This window comes from Notechis scutatus, chromosome 5, assembly GCF_049901735.1.
Source record: "Notechis scutatus isolate UNSWTSFEM ecotype Mainland chromosome 5, rNotScu1.2, whole genome shotgun sequence".
NCBI classification, from domain to species: Eukaryota; Metazoa; Chordata; class Lepidosauria; order Squamata; family Elapidae; genus Notechis; species Notechis scutatus.
The window spans coordinates 67,805,724-67,827,776 of NC_142013.1; the positions used below are offsets into that span (position 1 = coordinate 67,805,724).

Genomic DNA, 22,053 nt, shown 5'->3' on the forward strand with positions numbered 1-22,053 from the left:
TTTATCTGTAACTTTCCAATTACAGGTAGTCCTCATTTAATGATTCCCATTGCACTATTGCTAACTAAAATGGTTGCTAAGCAAGACACCATGTGACCATGAGTTGCAATTTCCTGCTGGCTTCCCCATTGACCTTGCTTGTTGGAAGCCAACTAGGAAGGTTCCAAATGGGGATCACCTAACTGTGGAATGCTGCAACAATTGTAAATGCAACTATTGCCAAGAGCCGGAATTGTGATCATATGACCATGGAGATGCTGCAACTGTTGTGATTGTGAGAACTGATCATAATTTTTTTTTTAGCCCCATTGTAATTTGAACAGTTGCTAAGTATGTTGTTTTTAAGCGAGTACTCGTATTGTGGCTAGCTGGAAAGTGCAGTTCTGATTTCTGCATTCACCCTTTCTCCTTCTCAGATCCTATTTTTGCCTTTCATTCAATAAGTCATAATGGTATTGATTCAATTTGCTAGTTTTGAAATTGGCTTAAAGCTGTAGCAAAAAACTATGTTTAAAGGTGTAAGATTGTATTTTTGGTGTTAAACATACATGTGTTTGAAAATAATTCATTGCTTATTTTATTATTTTATTTATTTCAGTCCTAGACTATAAAGGACTCCAGAATATGTTAAGGGTGCTGACCTATTATGTTAGTTTTGGTGACTTATTTGTTTACTTATACTGTTTATTTTGCCCTAACTAGAGTTCTCTGAGTAGCATGTGGCCAGTTAAAGTGTATAAAACAAAAATATTTCAATTCAAGTCAATTCAAAAAGAAAAAAAGTAGAATAGCAGAACAGAGCTAGATATAAGATAAAAACCAGGAGTATCAATATTAATGGCAATAAAAACTATAAGGCAGCAACAAAATGAATGGTGCAAAATTCCAAATTATGTCAGAGTATATAGCTGTACAGTATTTTAGATTGAAGGGAAAAAGGAGAGTGCACAGGAAATGAATGTAGCTTCCACAGTATTTACAATTCCTTATAGCAGCTGGGCCTTATTGTGGATTTTTTAGCTATTGTAGGCTCCGTAGACATACTTAACCCCAGACAGATGTTATGTTTTCATTTCCCTGCATGCTCTGAAGCATGCTTTGCCTTCAGATCTGAAATGCTACACTGTCCCAGTGGACTGCATTGGCTGTCCTCTTTAGATCATTGTCTTTTCAAGTTAAATCATTTGTGTTGTTGAAATAAGAAAAAAAAGTTGTTTTAAAACACTAAAGTAAACATGCAGATTTCTGCAAATGAACTTCTGCATAAATTAACTATGCTCGATTGCAGCCAAAACATTTCATTTCCCCCCGGTAATGCATATTGTTTTGATTTTTTTCAAATATATCCTCAGACCAGCATTTGTCAATCCATTAATTGTTGAAACCCCAGAGGAGGAAAAAATCTTCAATGAAGGAGAAAGTAAGTACACTCTTAGCCTGGTTGTTTTTTTGGAAGGGGACAATGGAGAAATTTTGTTTTGTGGCCATTCCTAAATAATTGGGGGAAACATAGGTTCTTTGGGAGTGAAATAGTTTGGTACCTACAGCAGTCTAAAACACACAGATTTCAGAAAAGTATTATTCATCATTTTTGAAAAAGGCATGAAATAAAGCTGTTGGAAGCCAATTGTCATTCATTTTACATGTTTCATTCCATTAATCAGAGAACAAGATCAGGCGACTTGAATCTAGTAGGGCTTCTTTACTGAAGGTTGCTCCTACTGCAGATGAAAGAAATATTATCCATAATATGTTCCTGAATACTCTGGATTCAAGGTAGGGAGTTCATTTATAAACATTTATAAACATTTTATAAACATTTTCCAAACTCGATGCATTTCATGTATATTAGAATTACAATTTGGAGGACTCCCAGACAGCATGGTGCAGCAGTTATCTGTTAGAATGTGATTAGGTAGTCAGAGTTAAATTTATTTGGTTATAAGTGCACAGTTGGTGGAAGCTGGGACAAGTAACGGGAGCTCACTGTTATGTGGTGCTAGGGATTCGAACCGCCGAACTGCCAACCTTTCTGATAGACAAGCTCAGTGTCTTAGCCACTGAGCCTAGCAGTTTGAAAGCATGTAAAAATGCAAGTAGAAAAATTGGGACCACTTTGGTGGGAAGGTAAGTGTTCCATGTGCCTTCGGTGTTTTGTCATGCCGGCCACATAACCATGGAGATGTTGTCAGACAGCGTTGGCTCTTTGGCTTTGTAAGAGCTGGAAACAACTGGCATGTATGTTCGAGGAGAACCTTTACCTTTTAAGTGCACAGTATGTAACTTTGATCCAGTCTACTTCACAAGATGGTTGTTATAGAGAAGAATTGTAGAAGGGACAGTTTGAAAGCCGAATATGTTTATAGCATAGTGATGGGAAAGAATAACAAGATGTTCTTGGATTTGCCAACATCTATATCAAATATGGGGTCTCCAGATATTGTACTGCAGTGCCATCAATCCTTATTGTTGACCATCTTGCTTAGGCATCAGAGAAGACAAGGTAAAATATGTAGGTAAACCTAAGGTCCTATTCCCATTATCAGCATGTGGATGCAGTGGTATCCATTTAGTCTTAGATAGATTGAAATTCACAATATTGGGATTGAATGGTGTTCTTGACAAATTTATGTATCCTCCATCTTTTAGGACAGTAAGTTTTCGTAGTCGGGTATTGCTACCCAATTCTGTATGGATGGAAGACACAAAATTAAAGGGTTTGGAGATCTGCCATCCACAGGTATTTACTGAGCTATAGCTGATATAGACTAATCCTTGTGTTTGACTGTTGCTTCAAATTGGTACATGATATGGTACTTTCTATAATAGCTATTTGGCAATTTGATTTCTTGAAAAATATTCATAACCATAAAGTCATGAAACATCTTCAGAAATTTAATTTCTCTCTGCCCTTGATATTTAAAGAAACTTTGTAGCTATATTACTCAAGAAATGAACACCAAATATATAATGTGAGTATTGCCAGTTTGTGCTTGTAACTCTGACTGGTAGCAATTTGAAGCGTATTTTCCTTAATTCCAATTAACTGCAACAAAGCCAGTTTGTAGTTTTATTAATCTATGGCCCTGAGGTATTCTGTTTTAGAAGATAACAAAAGTTTGCAAGAAAGTAGACTAGCACTTTTTATAAACATAAAGACATACATTATATGCATCACTTCTTGTATACTACAACTTATTTGGAGCAAGCAGCACAGTTAAGCAATAGCTTTTCTGTGTGTGCCTTTAAGTTAGAGTTGATTCCTGGTGACTGTGTGGACTGTGTGGACAAGACTCTGTGGGTTTTCTTGGCAAGGCTTCTTGGAAGTAATTTGCCATTCCCAGGGCTGAGAGTGACTGTCCCAAGGTCACCCAGCTGGCTTCACACCTAAGACAGGACTAGACTTCACAGTCATCCAGTTTTTAACTGGATGTTTTAACCACTATACCAAACTGATTCTTAAGCAATAACTTGTTTATTGGTTAAAAAAAAGGCACTTGAATTAACTAGTTACTGGAAATTATGCAAACATAGCTCTATGGATCTTATCAGTGATTCTTCTCCCTTCCAGAACATAATTATGTACTTCATATGCTTCTACATTGGTTTTAGCAGAACTTTCTGGAAATTTGACTAAATAGCTTCTAGCTTGTTACTATATGCTCTGTGTCTGCTGATTTTGGCATTCTGCATAGAGTAATGACAGGTATGTAATTCTTCTAGAACAAAAGTAGCATTTCAGTTGATAGATGGAATAAATCCTTGTTTATCTCATCTTGTTTTATAATTGGCTAGGTTATTGTGGTTCTGTATTTTCAGAAGGTCCATGATTCTGCACTTTGAATTTTTTATTGGAATATTCTAATAATACAAATTGCTCTTAATTTCAAAGAGCTGTATGTAGGTGTACACTGTCTGGATTTTTCATACTCTGTCTTGGCATTCTGTGTGTGCATATGTTAGTCGTAATAGCTGTGGAGGAGGGTGTCACTTTTTTAAAAAAAACTTAACCTATTTTCACAAAGAGAACGGGAATTCTGTCAGTCTCCCCTGGGCTTTGTCTGCATCCTGTGGGCAATTGCAGTTTTATAAAGTTTATAAATTCCTTTGATACTTAAATTTTAATTATTTAAATAATTGGTAAATTTATTTCTTGCCCAACTCTAACCCCAACGAAATCATTAAGAAATCTATTTATCATTTTAGGAAGTAACTGTACTACAGTAGAGGGTCTGATAACCACTGTCTTTAGTAATTTCTGTGTAAATGCTCAAAATTCATTTGTCCTATGGATATTTGTGAATATAGGAACGTAACATTTTCAACAGAATCTTTGGAGGCTTTCTCATGAGAAAAGCATATGAACTTGGATGGGCTACTGCCTACAGCTATGGGTAAGTGTTAGGCTCTGTCTCTCTTCCTCTCACTTGAAATATAACATTGCCAGAGTATTAGGGAAGAGCGATGTCAATCTCCTTTCTCATTAGCATCTCTTCCCGGGCTTTTGGGATAAGAGGTTCTCTTTCCCCCTTTAAGCCACGTCTCATCTGTTCTCATTCTCAAACTGAACTGAATTGACTAGAATGTACATGGTTTAAAATGTTACAAGTAGTCCTTGACTTACGACCACAACTGAGCCCCAAATTTCTGTCGCTAAATGAGACATTTGTTAAGTGAGTTTTGCCCCATTTTATGACCTTTCTTGCCACAGTTGTTAAGCGAATTATTGCAGTTAAGTTAGTAACACAATTGTTAAGTGAATCTGGCTTCCCCATTGACTTTGCTTGTTAGGTCGTAAAAGGTGATCACATGACCCAGGACACTACAACCGCCATTGAGTCAGTTGCCAAGTGTCTGAATTTTGATCACGTGACCATGGGGATGCTGCAATGGTTGTAAGTGTGAAAAATGGTCATAAATCATTTTTTTCAGTCCTGTTGTAACTCTGAACGATCACTAAACAAACTGTTGTAAGTGAAGGACTATCTGTAAAGCATACAATAGAAAATGAGAGAGCAGGCTGGCGGGAAGATGCTGGAAAGATTGGGGAGAGGGCCACTGGGCATATCAGTGGCAGATATGGGAAAATGCTGAAGCCATTGGGATAGGCAAGTTGGTAGGAAGATGCTGAAAAGAGGGATGGCTAGCAAAAATAGCAGCCATGGAAAGATTTTTGGAAGATGTGAGGCCGGTGTGCGTGTGAACTTAAAACCTTTTGCTGCCTAATTCAATAACAGCCCTGCTGTGAATGATTTGTTCTATAGCATTCCTGCGCTGGATGCAGATATATTTGGCCTAATTTTATAGGTACTAATATACAAAGCATAAGCCTTGGTAATGAGTGAAAATTTAAGATAAATCAATCAATCAATAATCAGAATAGAACTGGAAAAGACCTTGGAGGCCTTTTAAGCCAAGCAGGAGACCATATACCATTTCAGACAAGTGACTGTCAAGTTTCTTCTTAAAAATCTCCAGTAATGTAGCACCCACAACTTCTGATGGCAAGCTGTTCTACTGGTCCTCACTGTTAGGAAGTTTCTACTTAATTCCAGATTGCTTTTCTCCTTGATTAGTTTCCATTGTTTCTTGTCCTGCCCTCTGGTGCTTTGGAAAATAAGTTGACCCCCTCCTCCTTGTGGCAACCCCTCAAATACTGGAAAACTGCTATTATGCCTGCGCCCAGTCCTGCTTTTCTCTAGACTAGCCAAACCGAAATCCTGCAACCATTCTTCATACGTTTTAATGTCCAGGCCTTTAATCACCTTAGTTGCTCTTCTTTGCACTTTTTCCAAAGTCTCAATGTCTTTTTTGTAATGTGGTGATCCAAACTGTATTGCAATATTCCAGGTGTGGCCTTACAAAGGCTTTAAAAAGCAGTACTAATACTTCACATGATTTTGATTCTATACCGCTGTTTATACAACCAAGGATTGTATTAGCTTTTCTGGCTGCTGCTGCACACTGGTAGTTCATGTTTAAGTGATCATCTACTGGGACTTCAAATCCCTCTCACGGCTACTGTATTTGAGCAGAGACAGGAAAATAAATCAATAACACTATATTAAATTAACTACCATGCCTTTTTCTTTTCATTTTTGCAAAAACCACTTAATTTTAAGTCACTATGTGATTTTACAGTTGTAACTGTATTGACTGATATATTTTCACATACCGTATATACTCGAGTATAAGTCGACCCGAATATAAGCCGAGGCACCTAATTTTACACAAAAAAACTGGGAAAACTTATTGACTCGAGTATAAGCTGAGGGTGGGAAATGCAGCAGCTACTGGTAAATTTCAAAAATAAAAATAATTAATTTGGGAAACGATCTCACTATCATGAAAGGTTTAATTGATTCACTAACCCAAAAGAAGAAGATGATGATGACAGCGGGAGGCAGGAGTCACTCTCTTCCCCTCCCTCGGAGGCCCCCTGAGTCAGGAGTCACTACCGCCGGCGCGGCCCCAGTCCCGCCGCCTCGGGAAGGGAAAGGCAAAGCGCTTTTGCCTTTCCCTTCCCGGCTAAACTGTTGGGAGTCGCTGCCGCCGAGGCCGCGACTCCACCATTTTTTTTCAGAGGGAATCTGACTCGAGTATAAGCCGAGGGGATTTTTCAGCACAAAAAATGGGCTGAAAAACTAGGCTTATACTCGAGTATATACAGTATTTTAGGTTGGTCCAGTACAGTTAAGACTAATTTATCAATACTAATTGAATCCTGTGTCAGATGACAGTGAATATGGGTATAACATAAGAAGGCAGGAAATGAGATTTTATTTATATGTTGACCCTGTGTGGCAGAAATCAGTTTGCTGAGATGACACCATCAATTCTTCCCATCTCATTCTGAGTAGGATACAGATAATCCTTGATTTATGACCACAACTGAGTCCAAAATTTCTATTGCTAAGCAAGACTGTTGTTTTACCCCATTTTCTTGTCACAATTAAGTGAACCACTGCAGCTGTTAATTTAGTAACACAGTTGTTAAGTGAATCTGGATTCCCCACTGACTTTGCTTGTCAGAAGGTTGTAAAGGATGATCACATGACCCTGGGACATAAATATATGCCAGTTGCCAAGTATCCAAATTTTGATCATATGACCAGGGGGATGCTGCAATGATCATGTGAAAAACAGACATAAATATGCTGTTTCAATGCTGTTGTAACTTTGAATGGTCACTAAATGAATGGCTGTAAGTCAAAGACTATCTGTATTGGGTTCACAGAGCAGTCAATATTACCAATTCAAGATTGTGGCAGCTGTAAGAAACAATATTTATTTAATAAATAAGCAAGTATCATTGCAATAAATTCAATAGCTATTGATGATGTTACTAGACAGTGTGTAAGGAACAAATATCACCAGTGCAGAGAAACAGAGGGATAAGAAGGCTAAGAGTTATTGCTAGCTATAGGGAGCTGCAGTAGAGAAAAGACAGGAGAAAGGATAATTTGCAGATAATTAGTAGATTATGTTGATGGAAAATTTGAGTCTATGTTATCTTACAAAGTTGCAAAGATCTTGTGCTCCCTGGAGACATTCTTTTTTAGGTGTACCCTTTAGCATTTGATCAAGTTTCACTTACAAAGGAAATTATTAATATCATATCTGATGTTACCAATTATGTATTTTTGCATTCAAATGTAGGGATGTATGCTCTTGGCACTGGTGGAAAGGAAAACAAGTGCAGTATAAATCAAATATTTTTTTATTAGAAAATCATATTATATTTGAATGGTTGTGGAATTCCACCTAATAGTTCACCTTGTTTTTAAATAACATATATCTGTTGTTATTTTTACTCATTGTAAAATAGCTTATTGAATAATAGCTTATGAACTGTAAAATCAGCTCCTTGGATGCTTAAGCTGATTATAGCTTAGTGAAATAATGAAGTCTTTATACTTACTACTGTGTGTATAGTATACTACAGTAAGCAGTTACGAATTTGAGCAGTAATCGAGGATTCCCTCAGATTTTCTTTTACTGGATTGACATGTACACCTGGGAATCTGTAGTCCAAAGAGTTTGGAAAATATGTATAATTAATGTCTATTTTATATACCGTACTAATGTTTTATATTATTTATTAATACATTTCAGGATCATAATAAGTTTCTAACATGGAATATAATTTAAAATATAAAGCAATACATGTACATCTTTTAAAAATATGTGTATGTGTAAATATGCATGATTCCATTGTTTTTTTCATACACCAGAAACTCCAGACCTTATGTGGTAGCTGTAGATGATATTATGTTTCAAAAACCAGTTGAAATTGGATCCTTACTATTACTCTCTTCCCAGGTAATAGACTAAACATATTAATAGATCAAACTACTTTAAAATGTTTGGAATACTCCCATCTTTGAACATTAAGAAGTTGGATAAATACTGATCTTCTTTAAATATGAGAAGTCCTTCACTTAAAATGGAAATTGGAATTTGCGTGACTGCTTCACTAGCAATCTCTGCAATCATGGTTGCTGTCATTAACTAAGCCGCACATGATTGTTAGGTAAGGCAACTTCCTGCTGACTTCCTATAACCAATGTCATTGGGGAAGCCAGCAGGAAGTTGCAAATCTCATGCTGGCTTGTAAGGTAAATGATTGGGGGGGGGTTGGGGAGGGAGGAAGGGTGTGTGTGAGGGTACAAGGTGTGTGCAAATGGCCGGCACAATGCAAGCACAGAGATGCTGGCAGAGAGTATAAGGGTGGGGAAGACTTCCCCAGTGACTTGCAACCTTCCTTGATGTCTTCTCCATTGACTTTCTGCGGAAGCCAATAAGAAAGGTTGCAGATGCTGTCTATGGGGATTCTCAGTAATCCAGGTCATGGTTGTCCCAAAGGTGCTTTTTCAAGAGGGAACTGGACTTTCTGGTTTTTCTTTGAAGACGTTTTGCTAAAAGAACTAATCAAGGAATCAAGGAAGCCAGTGATGGGATTCAGCCAGTTGCTAATGGTTTCTGCTGGCTGATTCCACCATTGGCTGGCCCTACCCCACCCCTCTCTCCCAGCCACTCCTCGCATGGCTAGCTTTTCCACCTTTTGCCAAAAGGCTGTTTCTGAGGGTGCTTGTCTCACAGCTGTTTCAGCCTTCTGGACGTGGCTCCTTTAAGAGGCAAGGTTTCCGAGGAACGGGGGGGGGGTTGTTACCATAGAGACAAGGAGTTGATGCTCACAAGAGCTTGGGTGGGAAGGTGAAGAATTGGAGGGATTCCCCCCTCCCCATGGAGCTGTGTACAGGGGATGTTGGTCAGTCTGCAGGCAAAAGTAAGAGGGGTGAGGAATTAAGTTGTCAGCACGATCAAAATTGGGCCCAATATAGGAGAGACTGTGGGGTTAGTTTGGCCAGGAAAATTATTCCCCCCCGGCTATCAAAGTGGATCCTGGGCACTGTGCTCCAATCGAGAAATGGGAAATGTAGCGATCGGTCGGCACAAGAGAAGGAGGAAGAGCAGGAAAAGAGGGAAAGTGGCCTCTTCCTTCCCTTGCATCGGCCACTCCGTTGCCTATTTTTCCATTGCAGCGCAGCACCACGGTTCTTGCTCTACCCACCATCGCCCAGATGCCCTTGCTTCCCCCATTTCTTTGCCTACCTGATTTCCAGCTCTGTTGTGTTTCTCACTGTCATGTGCAGGGAAACAAGTTTGTGGGACTAAAAAATAAGTTCACTCCTCGCAAGATCTTTTTGTTGTTGTTGTTGTGAGAAGTTGGATTTGATTGATAGAAGTTTTTTTAGTCCCACAAACTTTTGTTTCCCTGTGTACGACTGCAAGAAATGCAACGGAGCTGGAAATCAGGTAGGCAAAGAAATATTTGGGGGAAGCAAGGGCATTTGGGTGGTGGTGGGTGGGGCAGGCTCTTCTGCCTACAAAAACCTCGTCTTTGATGGCGCTTCAGTGCCTGGCCAGCGGGGCGCTTTCCCTCTTTCTTTCCTCCTGCCCCAGCCACCAGAGACCCCTGGAGTCCCTCCCCAACCCCGCCTGGCCCAAGCAGGCACCACTCATGTGAGTGATGTCAAATTGGCTATGCCCACCCAGTCACATGACCACCCAGCCACACCTACCCAGCCAGTCATTAGGGAAGAGAACCGGTTATTAAATTATTTGAATCCCACCACTGAAGGAAGCTCACAGAATGTATGTCTATCCCAAGTGGGCCTTCAACAAATCTCAAAAAAAACTCTACAGGAGCTCCTGTATAACAGACAATGAAGAGAATAATAAACAGCAATGTCATTCCATACATTGCAGGAATATTGAAAAGTTCAGGAGAATCTTCAGCCAACACAACGTATGTGCACACTTCAACCCCCAAAATACACTAAGGCAGAAGCTTGTCCGCCCCAAGGATAAAACACCCCGACACAAACTTAGCAATGTGCTATATGCAGTATAATACAGTGAGCCTTGTGCAGATCTGTACATTGGGGAAACAACCACTTCATAAACATATGGCACAACATAGGAGAACAAACCCATCAGGACTAGATTCAGCAGTGCATCTGCATTTAAAAAACAAAGGCCACTCTTTTGAGACAGCAAAGTCCACATTTTGGACAGAGAGGAAAGAGGGGTCAAATAGGGCATCTATGTCAAAATTGAACAGTCCTCTCTCAACAGAGGGGGATATGACATCATCTATCTCCAGTTTACAACACAGTCCTTTCAACAGTTCCAAGAAGGCTCCACACCCATTTGCACCATTCAGGTGATCCTGATAACACAGATAAATCTCCAGGCCTTAATGACTCTCTAAAAAAATGCAAATGACCAGCTGTCTACAAGGAGTACAAATCCTTCCATTCAGAGTTTGAGGGGATCTTGTAGGTCTTCTAGTCCAACCTCCTGCCCAAGCAGGAGATCCTACACCATTTCTGACAAATGGCAGTCCAGTCTTTTCTTGAAAGTTTCCAGTGATGAAGCTCCCACAACTTCTGAAGGAAAGCTATTCCACCAGTTGATTGTTCTTCAATCAAAACTGAAGAAGCTCCTTGAATGAGAAGTGAAATGTCTTCAAAGAAAAACCAGAAAGTCCAGTTGTCTCTTGAAAAAGCACCTTTGTTGCAGATGGTGGTTATGTAATAGCGAGGAGCTTGGCAACCAGTTGGAAGTGTGAACTAGTTGCCAAGTGCCCAGATTGTGATCACATGACCAGTGAGGCGCTGGGATGGCTGGAACTTCAATGACCAATTGTAACCAATCCTCGTAACTTTGAACTATTGCTGAACAAATTGTTATAGAGGAGGACTACCTGTAATAAAATGTCATGCATCCTTTATTCATTTTTGAAAGTTTATACCCAATAACCAGGTGATCCTAATTTTTAATTTTTAAAGGTATGTTATACTGAAAAAAATAATATCCAGGTTCGGGTGCATAGTGAAGTGTATGATCCAGACACCAGAGTACACCATACAACCAATGTCTTCCATTTCACATTTATGATAGAGAAGGAAATACCAGATGTTGTTCCCAAGACATACGGTGGTGAGTAGTCATTTCAATATCTCACTGTCTATGTGAATAAAAAATTAATTTATAATCAATGAATTTAAAAGTTGTGACCTTTAGAAATATGATCCTGCTTGTTTTTTCTCTCATAGCTTCATTTATCTGGTACTATAGCATACTAATCAGCTTTCAGTTTACTTTCAGTATTTCATCTGTTATACCACCTCTATAATGATCTTCAGTTTCTTCAGTTTGTATTATACAAATTATTTTATATTAAAGAACTAATTAAGCATTCTTATGATGAAGACGAGAACACTTGTTTTATCTATCTGGAAATAGCAGGCTTAAAAAATTAATATGTAAAGAAAATTATGAAAAATAAAAAAGCCCTGAGCTTTCAATTGATTATGTGATCTTATGAAACTTGACATTCTTGCTTTTCTTTCAGAATCTATGTTGTATTTGGATGGAAAACGGCACTTTGATTCAGTTATGAAAGAAAACACAACATAGGATCTGCATAGAATTATAGCTTTGGATGACCTTGGAAACTTCAAACATAGTGGTTATCAGAAAGAACAGAAAAGTATTTTTACCCCCAAAACTTGAAACAGTACAGAAATATTATAAAGGTTTTGGATTTCTATCAAAGTATTTTTGTTACTATTTATACAAATATTTTAATGTTCTCATTGCATATGATTCATATGTTTAAGCATAAAACAAATATAGAATATCTTGCTGAGGGTCCAATTATTATTGGGATGGGCAAAATATTGTGTAATAAAATAGCCAGTAGCAAAAAGAAAAAAGCTACTATTGAATAGGACATATAGAAAATAGTATAGAACAATGCTTCTGAATATCTTTCATATTTTTAAAAACTTGTACATTATTTCTTTTTTTTTTTAAACAAATTTTATTAATTTTACAATTAAAAAAAACATCTACAACATATACACAAATAACACAGCCAAGAAAGGCCAGCAGAAAAGAAAGAAGGAAACACAAAAAAGAAGGAAAAAGAAAGAAAAAGAAAAGAGAAGAAGGTGAACAATTAAAAACTTCTTCATTTTTGAGTTTGTAAGATCTTTTCTTCTTAAGTTATATCGTATACGCACATTTTATCGGTATCTATATTTGAATTACCCTTGACTAAGTTTATCTTATGCACAATCTATCTTTGATTTAACCAATTATACCAGGAATTCCAGTTATTGTAATATATTGAGGACTCTGTTTTTTAAGGCTAGAGTTAATTTGTCCATTTCTGCGCAGTCTAAGATTTTCTGAATAATCATCTGTTCAGTGGGTGTATGGGGTAGTTTCCAGCACTGAGCAAACGCTAGCCTGGCCGCTGTTAAGATATGTATAATTATGTATTTCGTCTTTTTTGATAATTGTTTGTCAAAAATCCCTAAAAGGAAGGACTCTGGTTTATATTTGATTTGTTCTTTGGTTATCTCCTCCAGCCATTTCCTGATTCTTTGCCAATATTTCTGGGTTTCCTTACATGACCACCACATGTGGAAAAAAGTTCCATCTATGCTTTTGCATTTCCAGCATTTTGGACTCGTGTTGGGGTGCATCTTCGCCAACCTCGAAGGGGGAAGGTGCCATCTATAAAACATTTTGTATGCATTTTCTTTGTAGGCTGCCGATTTTGTGATCTTGTTATTTCTGTTCCAAATCCTTTCCCATTCTGTTAGTGTAATACTCCGTCCAATATTCTTGCTCCAGGCTATCATATTTCCTTTGACTATCTCTTGTTCTAATTCTGCTTCCAGTAAGTATTTGTAAAATTTGGTTATATTCTTTTTGTTTGATCCTAATAAAATTTTATCTAAGTGCTGAGGTTGGTTATAAATTCCAAAGTCTTTATTGTCTTGTTTATATCTACTGTGTATTTGAAGATAAGCCCAATGGTTTAATTTTAAATCCTCATTCTTGTAATTCTTGTCGTGTTTTCAGATTTCCTTGTGAGTCTAATAGATCTTTATATTTGATCATTTTTGAGATATCCAAATTGTTGGGGTGAACCATTGCCTCCATTGTTGATAGCCAAATCGGTACTTTTAGATAGTGTTTTTTCCTTACTTTTTTCCAGTTAGTTAATAGAGAATCCCTAATAAGGTGTCTATGAAAATATGACTGCTTGGGTTTCCCCACCTCCCATAAGAAGGCGTGCCAACCTCTCTGCAAATCGTGACCCTCTAATAGTAGTGTTCTTTTATTGAGTAAGTTCACCCAATCTTTTAGCCATAATAAGGTGGCTGCTGTATAATATAATTCCCAATTTGGAAGTGCAAATCCCCCTCTACTCTTCAGATCTTGTAATGCCTTTACATTGATTCTAGCTTTCTTTCCCTGCCAAATGAAATTGAGTGTTATCTTATTTAGTTCTTCAAAAAAAAAATTATGTAATTTAATTGGGATTGCAGGAACTTTCAGTGGCAGGACAGGGACGTGCAGAGGTGGAGAAGCCCAGCTGCGGTTTTCTAATACCTTTTCTTGCGTTTGGAGCGATCCCCAGAGGATACACGAACCCCGGAGGGATTCGTGTCGGCGTAGGGGACCCTCGGGTTGCAGTGTGGGGGAAGGCAACCTCCTGGCAACGAAGGGAAGAGCCCCTGAGCCCAGCGCGAAAGATCCAGCTGCCAGCATATGGCGGCTCCAAAGTCCGGTCTGCCACTGACGTGATTAAGCGAGAAAGTGACAGCCTGTAAGATCGGTGTAGAAAGAGGTGCAGAAAGACTACAGCAGTGAAGAGTGAGACTGGCGTGAGATTTCTTTTCCCTTATTGTGAGCCCTATTTGTCGGAAGCCAGGGAGAAAAGCGGCTAGAAAAGCGAAAGCGCGACAAGCGTGGGTGGAAAGGCTTGATTGTCAGAGTGAAAGTGTCGATTACAGCGTCTGAAAGGAGAAGTTTGTGGAGAGAAGAAGAATACCGGAAAATTAAGAGTTTTGTGGACTCGAGCTTGTGAGTGGGATTAGTCTCTAAGTAAAACCCGAAGAGGAGGGAGGCGACGGAGGAGAAAGAAATGTGGCGCTGAAAGCAATACTTTGACTCTTTGAATTTAGTGTAACAAGATTACAGACTCTATTTAACACTGTTTGTATGACAGACTTCTAAGCGATTGGGAGGAGAGCACTATTGGATTGAGGTGAAAGCAATAAGCGAAGGAGATTAGGACATTGGACTTAAAAGTGTTGGGAAAAGAAAAAAGAAGAAGAAAGAGACTAATTGAAGTCTGGGAAAGGCTGACTGTTGACAGCGATTAGTCAGCACTTCCCACCATCCTCCTTCCGGTGTGCCGGAAAAGAAATACAAAATCCCAAAAAACCTTAGCTTTAATTTTGACCTTATAATTCTATTCCTTTACCACTCTACTCTATCTTCTTGAATCCTACCTTGGCATTATTTTCACAAACTTAATATCTTGTCTTCTACTTATTGATTTCCTGATGCTAAGGTAAATCCTTTTCTTCTCACTCTTTCTCTCTCTCTTTTCCCCCCCAATAACATTGATAAATTTATTTACTTAGAAAAGGTATACTGATTTCTACAGATTTAAGTGCTAATTGATTTGATTGCTTTGAATAATTAGCAACAATAAGGATTGTAAAATATTGCTGATTTAGAATATTCAATATTAACTTATAGCATAAGACAAAGGTTTATATAGACTTAGAAAAAAAAATTTAAAGTTGTAATTGGGTTTGGTTTGATATATTATTTGTTATACATATTTATATTTGTCATACAAACTTATCATAGAGAATATTATATAGTATCGGATAGCGCTCTATAATACGGGAATATAGATTGTGCAAACTACATGCCTGATTGAAGACATAGAATCAAAAATAACACGTTTTGGTAATCCAAGTAATTAGACCTGAAACCTTACTTTAGGGGCAGTAACCCTGAATGGTGATTTGGGATAATATAATTAACATAGTTCAACAGCAAAAACAAATTCTAAAAGAGATGACCTCCACAACAACCACGGCCCTGAAAACGGGAAGGAAGACTACCCCGACCTTAACGACCACCTTGACATCAGCTTCACCAACAATTCAAAAAACTATTGAAGAATCTTTAACAGGAGAAAAACAACCCAACGTTTCCAATGCTAATATACAAGCCACCCTACTATCTTTGCAAGAATCAATGTCCAAAATGCAAGAAATAATGATCAAGAACCATAACGAAACTAGAGCGGACATCAGCTAATTAAAGAAAGAGATGGGAAAGCTAAAAGCGGAAATGAAAGCAGATATACTTAAAGTAGAGGATAAGATTGGGACACTGCAACAGGCAATGGAAAAAAATGAAACAATGATAAAAGAAATAGAGATAAGGACAGAACGAATGGAGAAGAATCTAGAAAGGGTAGACGAAGAATTAAAAAAACGTAACTAGAGAAACGGAAGATTCCCTGGACCATCTAGAAATGGATAAAGCAGCGGCATATCTGAGATTTCAGAACGTGGAGGAATCGAAGAATGAAGAATTAGAGCAGCTAATGGCAGGATTATTGGCCGAACTGTTAGAGAAAGATAAAGATGATCTACTCAAGGAATTCGACGAGGTTTATAGAGTCAGCACTAGTTACGCAAGACGCCACAATTGTCCGAGAGAGATTCACATCCGCTTCACAAGAAGGTGTGTGAGAGATTTAATACTCAGACTGTCGAGAGATGAAACAATAACATACAAGGGCAAAGAGATTATGATCCTTAAGCAAATCCCAAGGAAAGTGAGGGTCATAAGACAAGATTACAAATTTCTAGCCGATTCTTTAAACAAAAAAGGAATCCCATTCAAATGGTTAATCCTGGAAGGGATGCTAATAACATGGAAAGAAAGAAAAATTAAAATAGACTCTATGGAACACGCACAAGACTTCCACGAACAGTTAGTAGGCACGGATGAGCAAAACACAAAGGAGGAAACCAAAAGGAATCTGCAGGAAGACCGAAATCGCTATAGAAATAAAAAAAGAAGGACCCCCCCCCAAACCAAGGGAACGACAACCCACATCAAGAGAGAGAAGAACCAATCCCACAACAACCACAAGAAGAGAGCTGAATTATCACAAGACAAAAAGCGAAACAGACCTAGTTAAATGGAGGAAGGAAAGAAACTCCTTTCTATCAATATAAATGGTTTAAACTCAACATCTAAAAGGAAAAGGATATTAACCAAACTAACTAAACAAAACGCCGATATAATATGTTTACAAGAAACACATATTAGGAAAAATGATGAAAGATATTTAATTTGCCCGAAACTAGGGAAGCTATTCACGGCACCAGCAGATAAACATAAAAAGAAAGGAATTGCAATATACGTGAAAGACGACTTAAAAGCGGATTTAATTTGGTCAGACCCGGAAGGAAGAACTCTGGTTGTACAAATCTCGATTAATTTTGTTACATTTTTATTGGTAGCAATTTATGCTCCAAATGAAGAACAAGGACATTTTTTTAAAGAACTACACCAAAAAATAATAGGTTTTGAAAAAAGGAACATCTGTATGATAGGCGACTTTAACTCTATTGCTGACTATCAAAAAGACCATAGTAACGCGAGTAAGAACAAAAAAGGGAAAATAGAACTCTCTAAGTCTTGTAAGGATATGATGAAAGAATTAAATTTAGTAGATTTATGGAGAAAATTAAACCCAGAAGATAAACAATTTACATATTACTCTAACCCGCATAAAATATGGACAAGAATAGACATGGCCTGGATGAATGGGGAATTGGCAAATGAAATAAAAGAAATCGAAATTTTACCAAACGAATGAGCCGACCATAACCCAATTCATATAATTTGGAGAGGCAGGAGAAAATAAAAAAAAAAGATTGACTCTAAACACTCATTTAATAAGTGAAGAAGAGTATATTAGTAAGCTGAAAGAGGAATTATTTCCTAAAGGAAAATGACAATGAAGCAACTTCGAAACAAATTATCTGGGATACAATGAAGGCAATCATAAGAGGAATAACAATCTCTTATAATGCCATGAGAAATAAAAGAAAATATGCCCAACAAAACAAATTACAACAAATTAAGGAATTAGAAATTCAATTACAAAAAAACCCCCAAAAACCAAAAATACAAAATCAGTTAATAACTACTAAACATAAATTGAACCAATTTGAACAAGAAAAAAATGGAAATAAATCTGAAAATGACTAAGCAAATTTATTTTGAGTATGCAAATAAACCAGGAAGATGGTTATCCCATAAACTTAAAAAAGGGAAAGAAAAGAGATTGATACACCAATTAATGGATGAGAAGGGCGATTTACAACACGAGATAGAGAAGAAAAAAGTCATAAATACTCATAAATACTTTGAAAAATTATATAAAAAGGAAGAACTTAACGAGGATAAAATAAGAAACTATCTAGAGGAAATGAATGACAAAGTAATTGGAGAGGAATGGACAGAATTACTAAATAAAGACATTACATGGTCCGAATTGAAGTCAGCAATAGAGAATCAAAGTAATAACAAATCTCTAGGACCAGATGGGATTCCGGCAGAATTATATAAAGCAACCCTCGAATTAATTGGACCACTGATGTTGGAAGTGTTCAATGAGGTACTTCTAGCAGCTAAGATGCCAGACTCGTGGAGGGGAGCATTGATTTCGCTGATCCCAAAGGAGGATGCTGACCACAGATACATTAATAATTACAGACCAATCTCACTCCTAAACGCTGATTATAAATTATTCTCTTCCATTATAGCTAATAGATTAAAACAAGTTTTAAACCCACACATTCACAAAGACCAAAATGGATTCCTCCCGTCTCGACAAATAAAGAACAATTTAAGAACAGTTATAGATGTCTTAGAATTTTATGAAGCCCATCCGGAGAAACAATTCGCACTTATGTTTTTAGACGCAGAAAAAGCATTTGATAATTTAAATTGGTACTTTCTAATTCAAAAAATTTACAACATGAATCTTGGCACTAAATTTGAAAATATCATAACAACAATTTACGACACACAACAGGCCAATATATTAATAAATGGGGAACAAACAGGTCCAATAAAAATAGAAAAAGGTGTTAGACAGGGCTGCCCTCTCTCACCTCTTCTCTTCATATTCGCTCTAGAATCACTTTTAACACGTATTAGGCATGATTCTGAAATTAAAGGATTGAAGATCAAATCAGAAGAATACAAATTACAAGTGTTTGCTGGTGACATGGTCTTCTTTTTGGAAGAACCAACAGAAAAAGGACACAATTTAATAAAAGAATTAGAACGATTCGGCGAAGTTGCAGGACTTAAAATCAATTAAAAAAAACAAAATTAATGACCAAAAACCTAACAGAAGATCAGAAAAAAGAATTAGAGGCAAGGATGGGAATACATGTAACAAAGAAAGTCAAATACCTAGGAATATGGCTAACACCACAATGTAAATCACTTAAAGAGAATAATTACGATAAATTACTCCAACAAGTAAAGAATGATTTAGAATCTTGGAGTAAGTTGCAGCTTTCTTTATTGGGCAGGATTGCTTCGATTAAAATGAGTATTCTACCAAAATTCCTATACCTATTTCAAAACTTGTACATTATTTCAACGCATGCAACATAAAGTGGGGACACTATATTGGGCCAATTAAGATATTTTCCCCCTTTCCTTTTGGATCCATAAAAAATCTCATTGTGTTGATTGGTAGTTGTTTTTTAAAAGTTTTTTAAAATTACCGTGTTTTCCAAAAAAATAAGACCCACCCCCAAAATAAGGCCTAGCTTGATTTTTATGCATGCACCTACTAACAAAAATAAGTATAAGTCCCACTCCAAAAATAAGCCCTAGTTAAGACCCCACCTACTCTGTCCCATCATCTGGTTGCTCGCGGCTGCAATGGCAGGAGGGCGTGTGGTACTGCCACGAGGTCAGACGAAGCAGGTGGTGGGGGAACAGTCATATGCGCCCTGGAGCTGCGTACCTAAGGACCCCCGCAGCCAGACCACTACAACCTCCCCCACCCATTCAATGACCTGGCTAACAGCCCACCTCTTCCCTTTCACTCCCCTCCCAAGTCGGATGCCATGCTATGGAGGATGGGTGTGGGAGGCTCAGTCTCTTTACCTGGTCCCTTTCTGCTGTTTTGGAGACAGGGGGAAGTGATAGTGAAAGGTCTCCATCACCGCTATGCATCAGCCATGTCCGCTGCTGGAGGGGCTTTTTTTGGTTCCTGCTGCCACCTAGCAGAACACCTGCCTGGCTGTGGCTGCTGCCTCCTCCTCCCCTTGCTGCTTTGGTCCTGCACCACTGCGTTTCAGTACTGGTAGATGCTGGCCTTGCCCTCTGGTGGCCCTGGGCAGCTGCTGAAGAGAGATGGGCCTATTTTAGTGCCTGGAGCTTTTGGGGAGGGGTTTACCTTGCCACCTGATTTCCAGCTGGCACTGCTCAGGGGAGGCTGCCTGTGTGCCCCACTCTGTGCTCCACCCCAGAAACTGGATTGAAACTGGCTTCTCTCTGGAAGGGTGAAGTGACCCAGGGGTAGAAGGATGTGACTTTTTGCCTGGCTCTTTCTGCCTTTCCGTTTTCTTTTTCCTGGATGGACATTCTGCCTGGTTTGTCTTTCGCTTTCTTTTTCACATAGGTGGTGAGCACATGGGAGCCACAGTTGGATTAAAATGATTTTCTAATGCTCAAGGAATCTTGAAGATATTTTTGAAACTTCAGAGTTTTCACAGAAAAAACTAACAGAAGCATATAAGCGTCTCTGAAAATCAGATTGACTTGCCATCATTATTAAAATTTATCTGTGGTATGATGTTGCAGATGATTTGATCCCACACAATTAGAAAACAATGGTTCTGATTATTTCTTGGCATTGTAAGAATAGGGGGAAAAATCACCTGAAACTTCTGAGAAGATCTAAAATATTCAGGAGCTTTCTTGACAGAAAAATAATTACAAAAAACTATCTCAAAGTTTCAAAGTTTGAAAACCATGCAATTAAAATAGACTGAGAAATATCACGACCTTTTATGTACATCATAGTAATGTTTGTAGTTTATAAGGAAATATGGACTCTGAATTTTTAAATCTGAGTTATTAATACTTTCTAGGCTATTAAATAACTCTTTTATACTTAAGTTTACCAACATTGAGTAAAATGACTATTAAAACTTGAAGCAGATATTTGAATTGCGAATTACTTAAATAGGATTAAATCGGGGCACTTATTCCAGCTTTTCACCTGAACAATATTGGCAACAGGCTGGTGTGCTACTTTGTTCTAAGACTACAGCAAGCATCACTGAATTTTCAGTAGGTAGGGGTGTGCAGGTATTTATTTTGTAACATTTTGTTTCCATGTTCCTGTACAAATAGCTCTCTATGTTCGCAATTTCTATTTTCTTTTACTTCAGGATAGTTCTGCTGTCATTAATAGAATACTTAGTATGAATGAACTGCTTAAAGCTAAATCCAAATGAGACAACATTTGTGTCATGGCCCCGTCAGAGCCCAAGTTCGTGAAAGAAGATGAGCCAGAGCTGGGGCCAACCGAGGTGGAGGGGGCAGCCTCGTTGGCTCCGGTGGAATGTGGGGAGGAGTAGGATGAGGCAGCCCCAGGTCCTTTGGGCCTGGGACAGCTTGCCAGCAGGGAAGAACGGGGGCAGGATGTCTGAGAGAAGGAGAAAAGAGGGCAGACAGTGGAGATGAGGAGTGATAGAGGTCAGATGACAAGGACCGCCCCCTCCTGATCCTCAAGCACGGAGAGTGGGGAGAAGGCAGGAGCAGCGGTGGCTGACCTGATGACTTGGGAGGAGAGCGCCCTGCCCCTCTTCACAAGGCAACCTGGGGACTGAGACTTGAGGTGCTTTGAGGAGGGGCACTTGTTGGGAACAAGTGCTGAATTCGTGGAGTTTTGTGCGCCATTGCTGACGTCTAGATTTCGCTGGACTTATTGCTGCTTTGTTTCTTTGCCTCACTGGACTTCTTGCTTTATTGCTGCTTTGTTTCCTTGCCTCACTGGACTTCTTGCCTTGAAGCCATTGTGCTAACAGTGTTTTCCTGGACTACTTACAGTCAGAGGCTGCCAGAGGTATGCCTGAGCGCTTTGCTCTGGGACTTAACATAAACTTGGGAACGTTTGGGGGAAAGTTGGAGCAATAAAGGGGAGTTTGAACTATCAGCAAGCTGTGCTGCCTCTGTGCCTTGCCCCGGGTCAACACAGTTTGTTAATTGTGCTTCTTAGATTTTTTTACATGTTTCCTTGAATAATTTTTACAAAATATTGATTTATATCTAAAAACAAAACATGTTAATTAGTGGATCTTATGACATGACTGAAATATCTTTTGTCTGAATCAAGTATACTGATCAATCATGTTCAAGTACAATGCTCTGTCTTCGTTATGAGTTGAAAGCTCCAATTAATGGAGAATACAGTGATCCATTTCTTCACTAAATGAGATAATAATAATACATAGATCAATGGCAGACTCAGAATTATATGTTATGAAAAGGTCCAAGATGATAGATTTGGTATTTAAAAAATTAGATTGCTAGGAATTAATA

The 22,053-nt window shown here is 38.3% G+C and overlaps 1 protein-coding gene across 1 annotated transcript in view; it reads left to right on the forward strand.

Annotated features, from left to right (window-relative positions):
* Nucleotides 1-13,349, forward strand: part of ACOT9 (acyl-CoA thioesterase 9) — a 29,273-nt gene extending 15,924 nt beyond the window's left edge. The window contains exons 10-16 of the mRNA XM_087966905.1: nt 1,353-1,420; nt 1,665-1,776; nt 2,650-2,740; nt 4,309-4,394; nt 8,235-8,322; nt 11,358-11,508; nt 11,924-13,349. Coding sequence (XP_087823031.1) covers nt 1,353-1,420; nt 1,665-1,776; nt 2,650-2,740; nt 4,309-4,394; nt 8,235-8,322; nt 11,358-11,508; nt 11,924-11,988 — 661 coding nt within the window. The 3' untranslated portion in view covers nt 11,989-13,349. The remainder of the gene's footprint in view (nt 1-1,352; nt 1,421-1,664; nt 1,777-2,649; nt 2,741-4,308; nt 4,395-8,234; nt 8,323-11,357; nt 11,509-11,923) is intronic.
* Nucleotides 13,350-22,053: the final 8,704 nt, after the last annotated feature.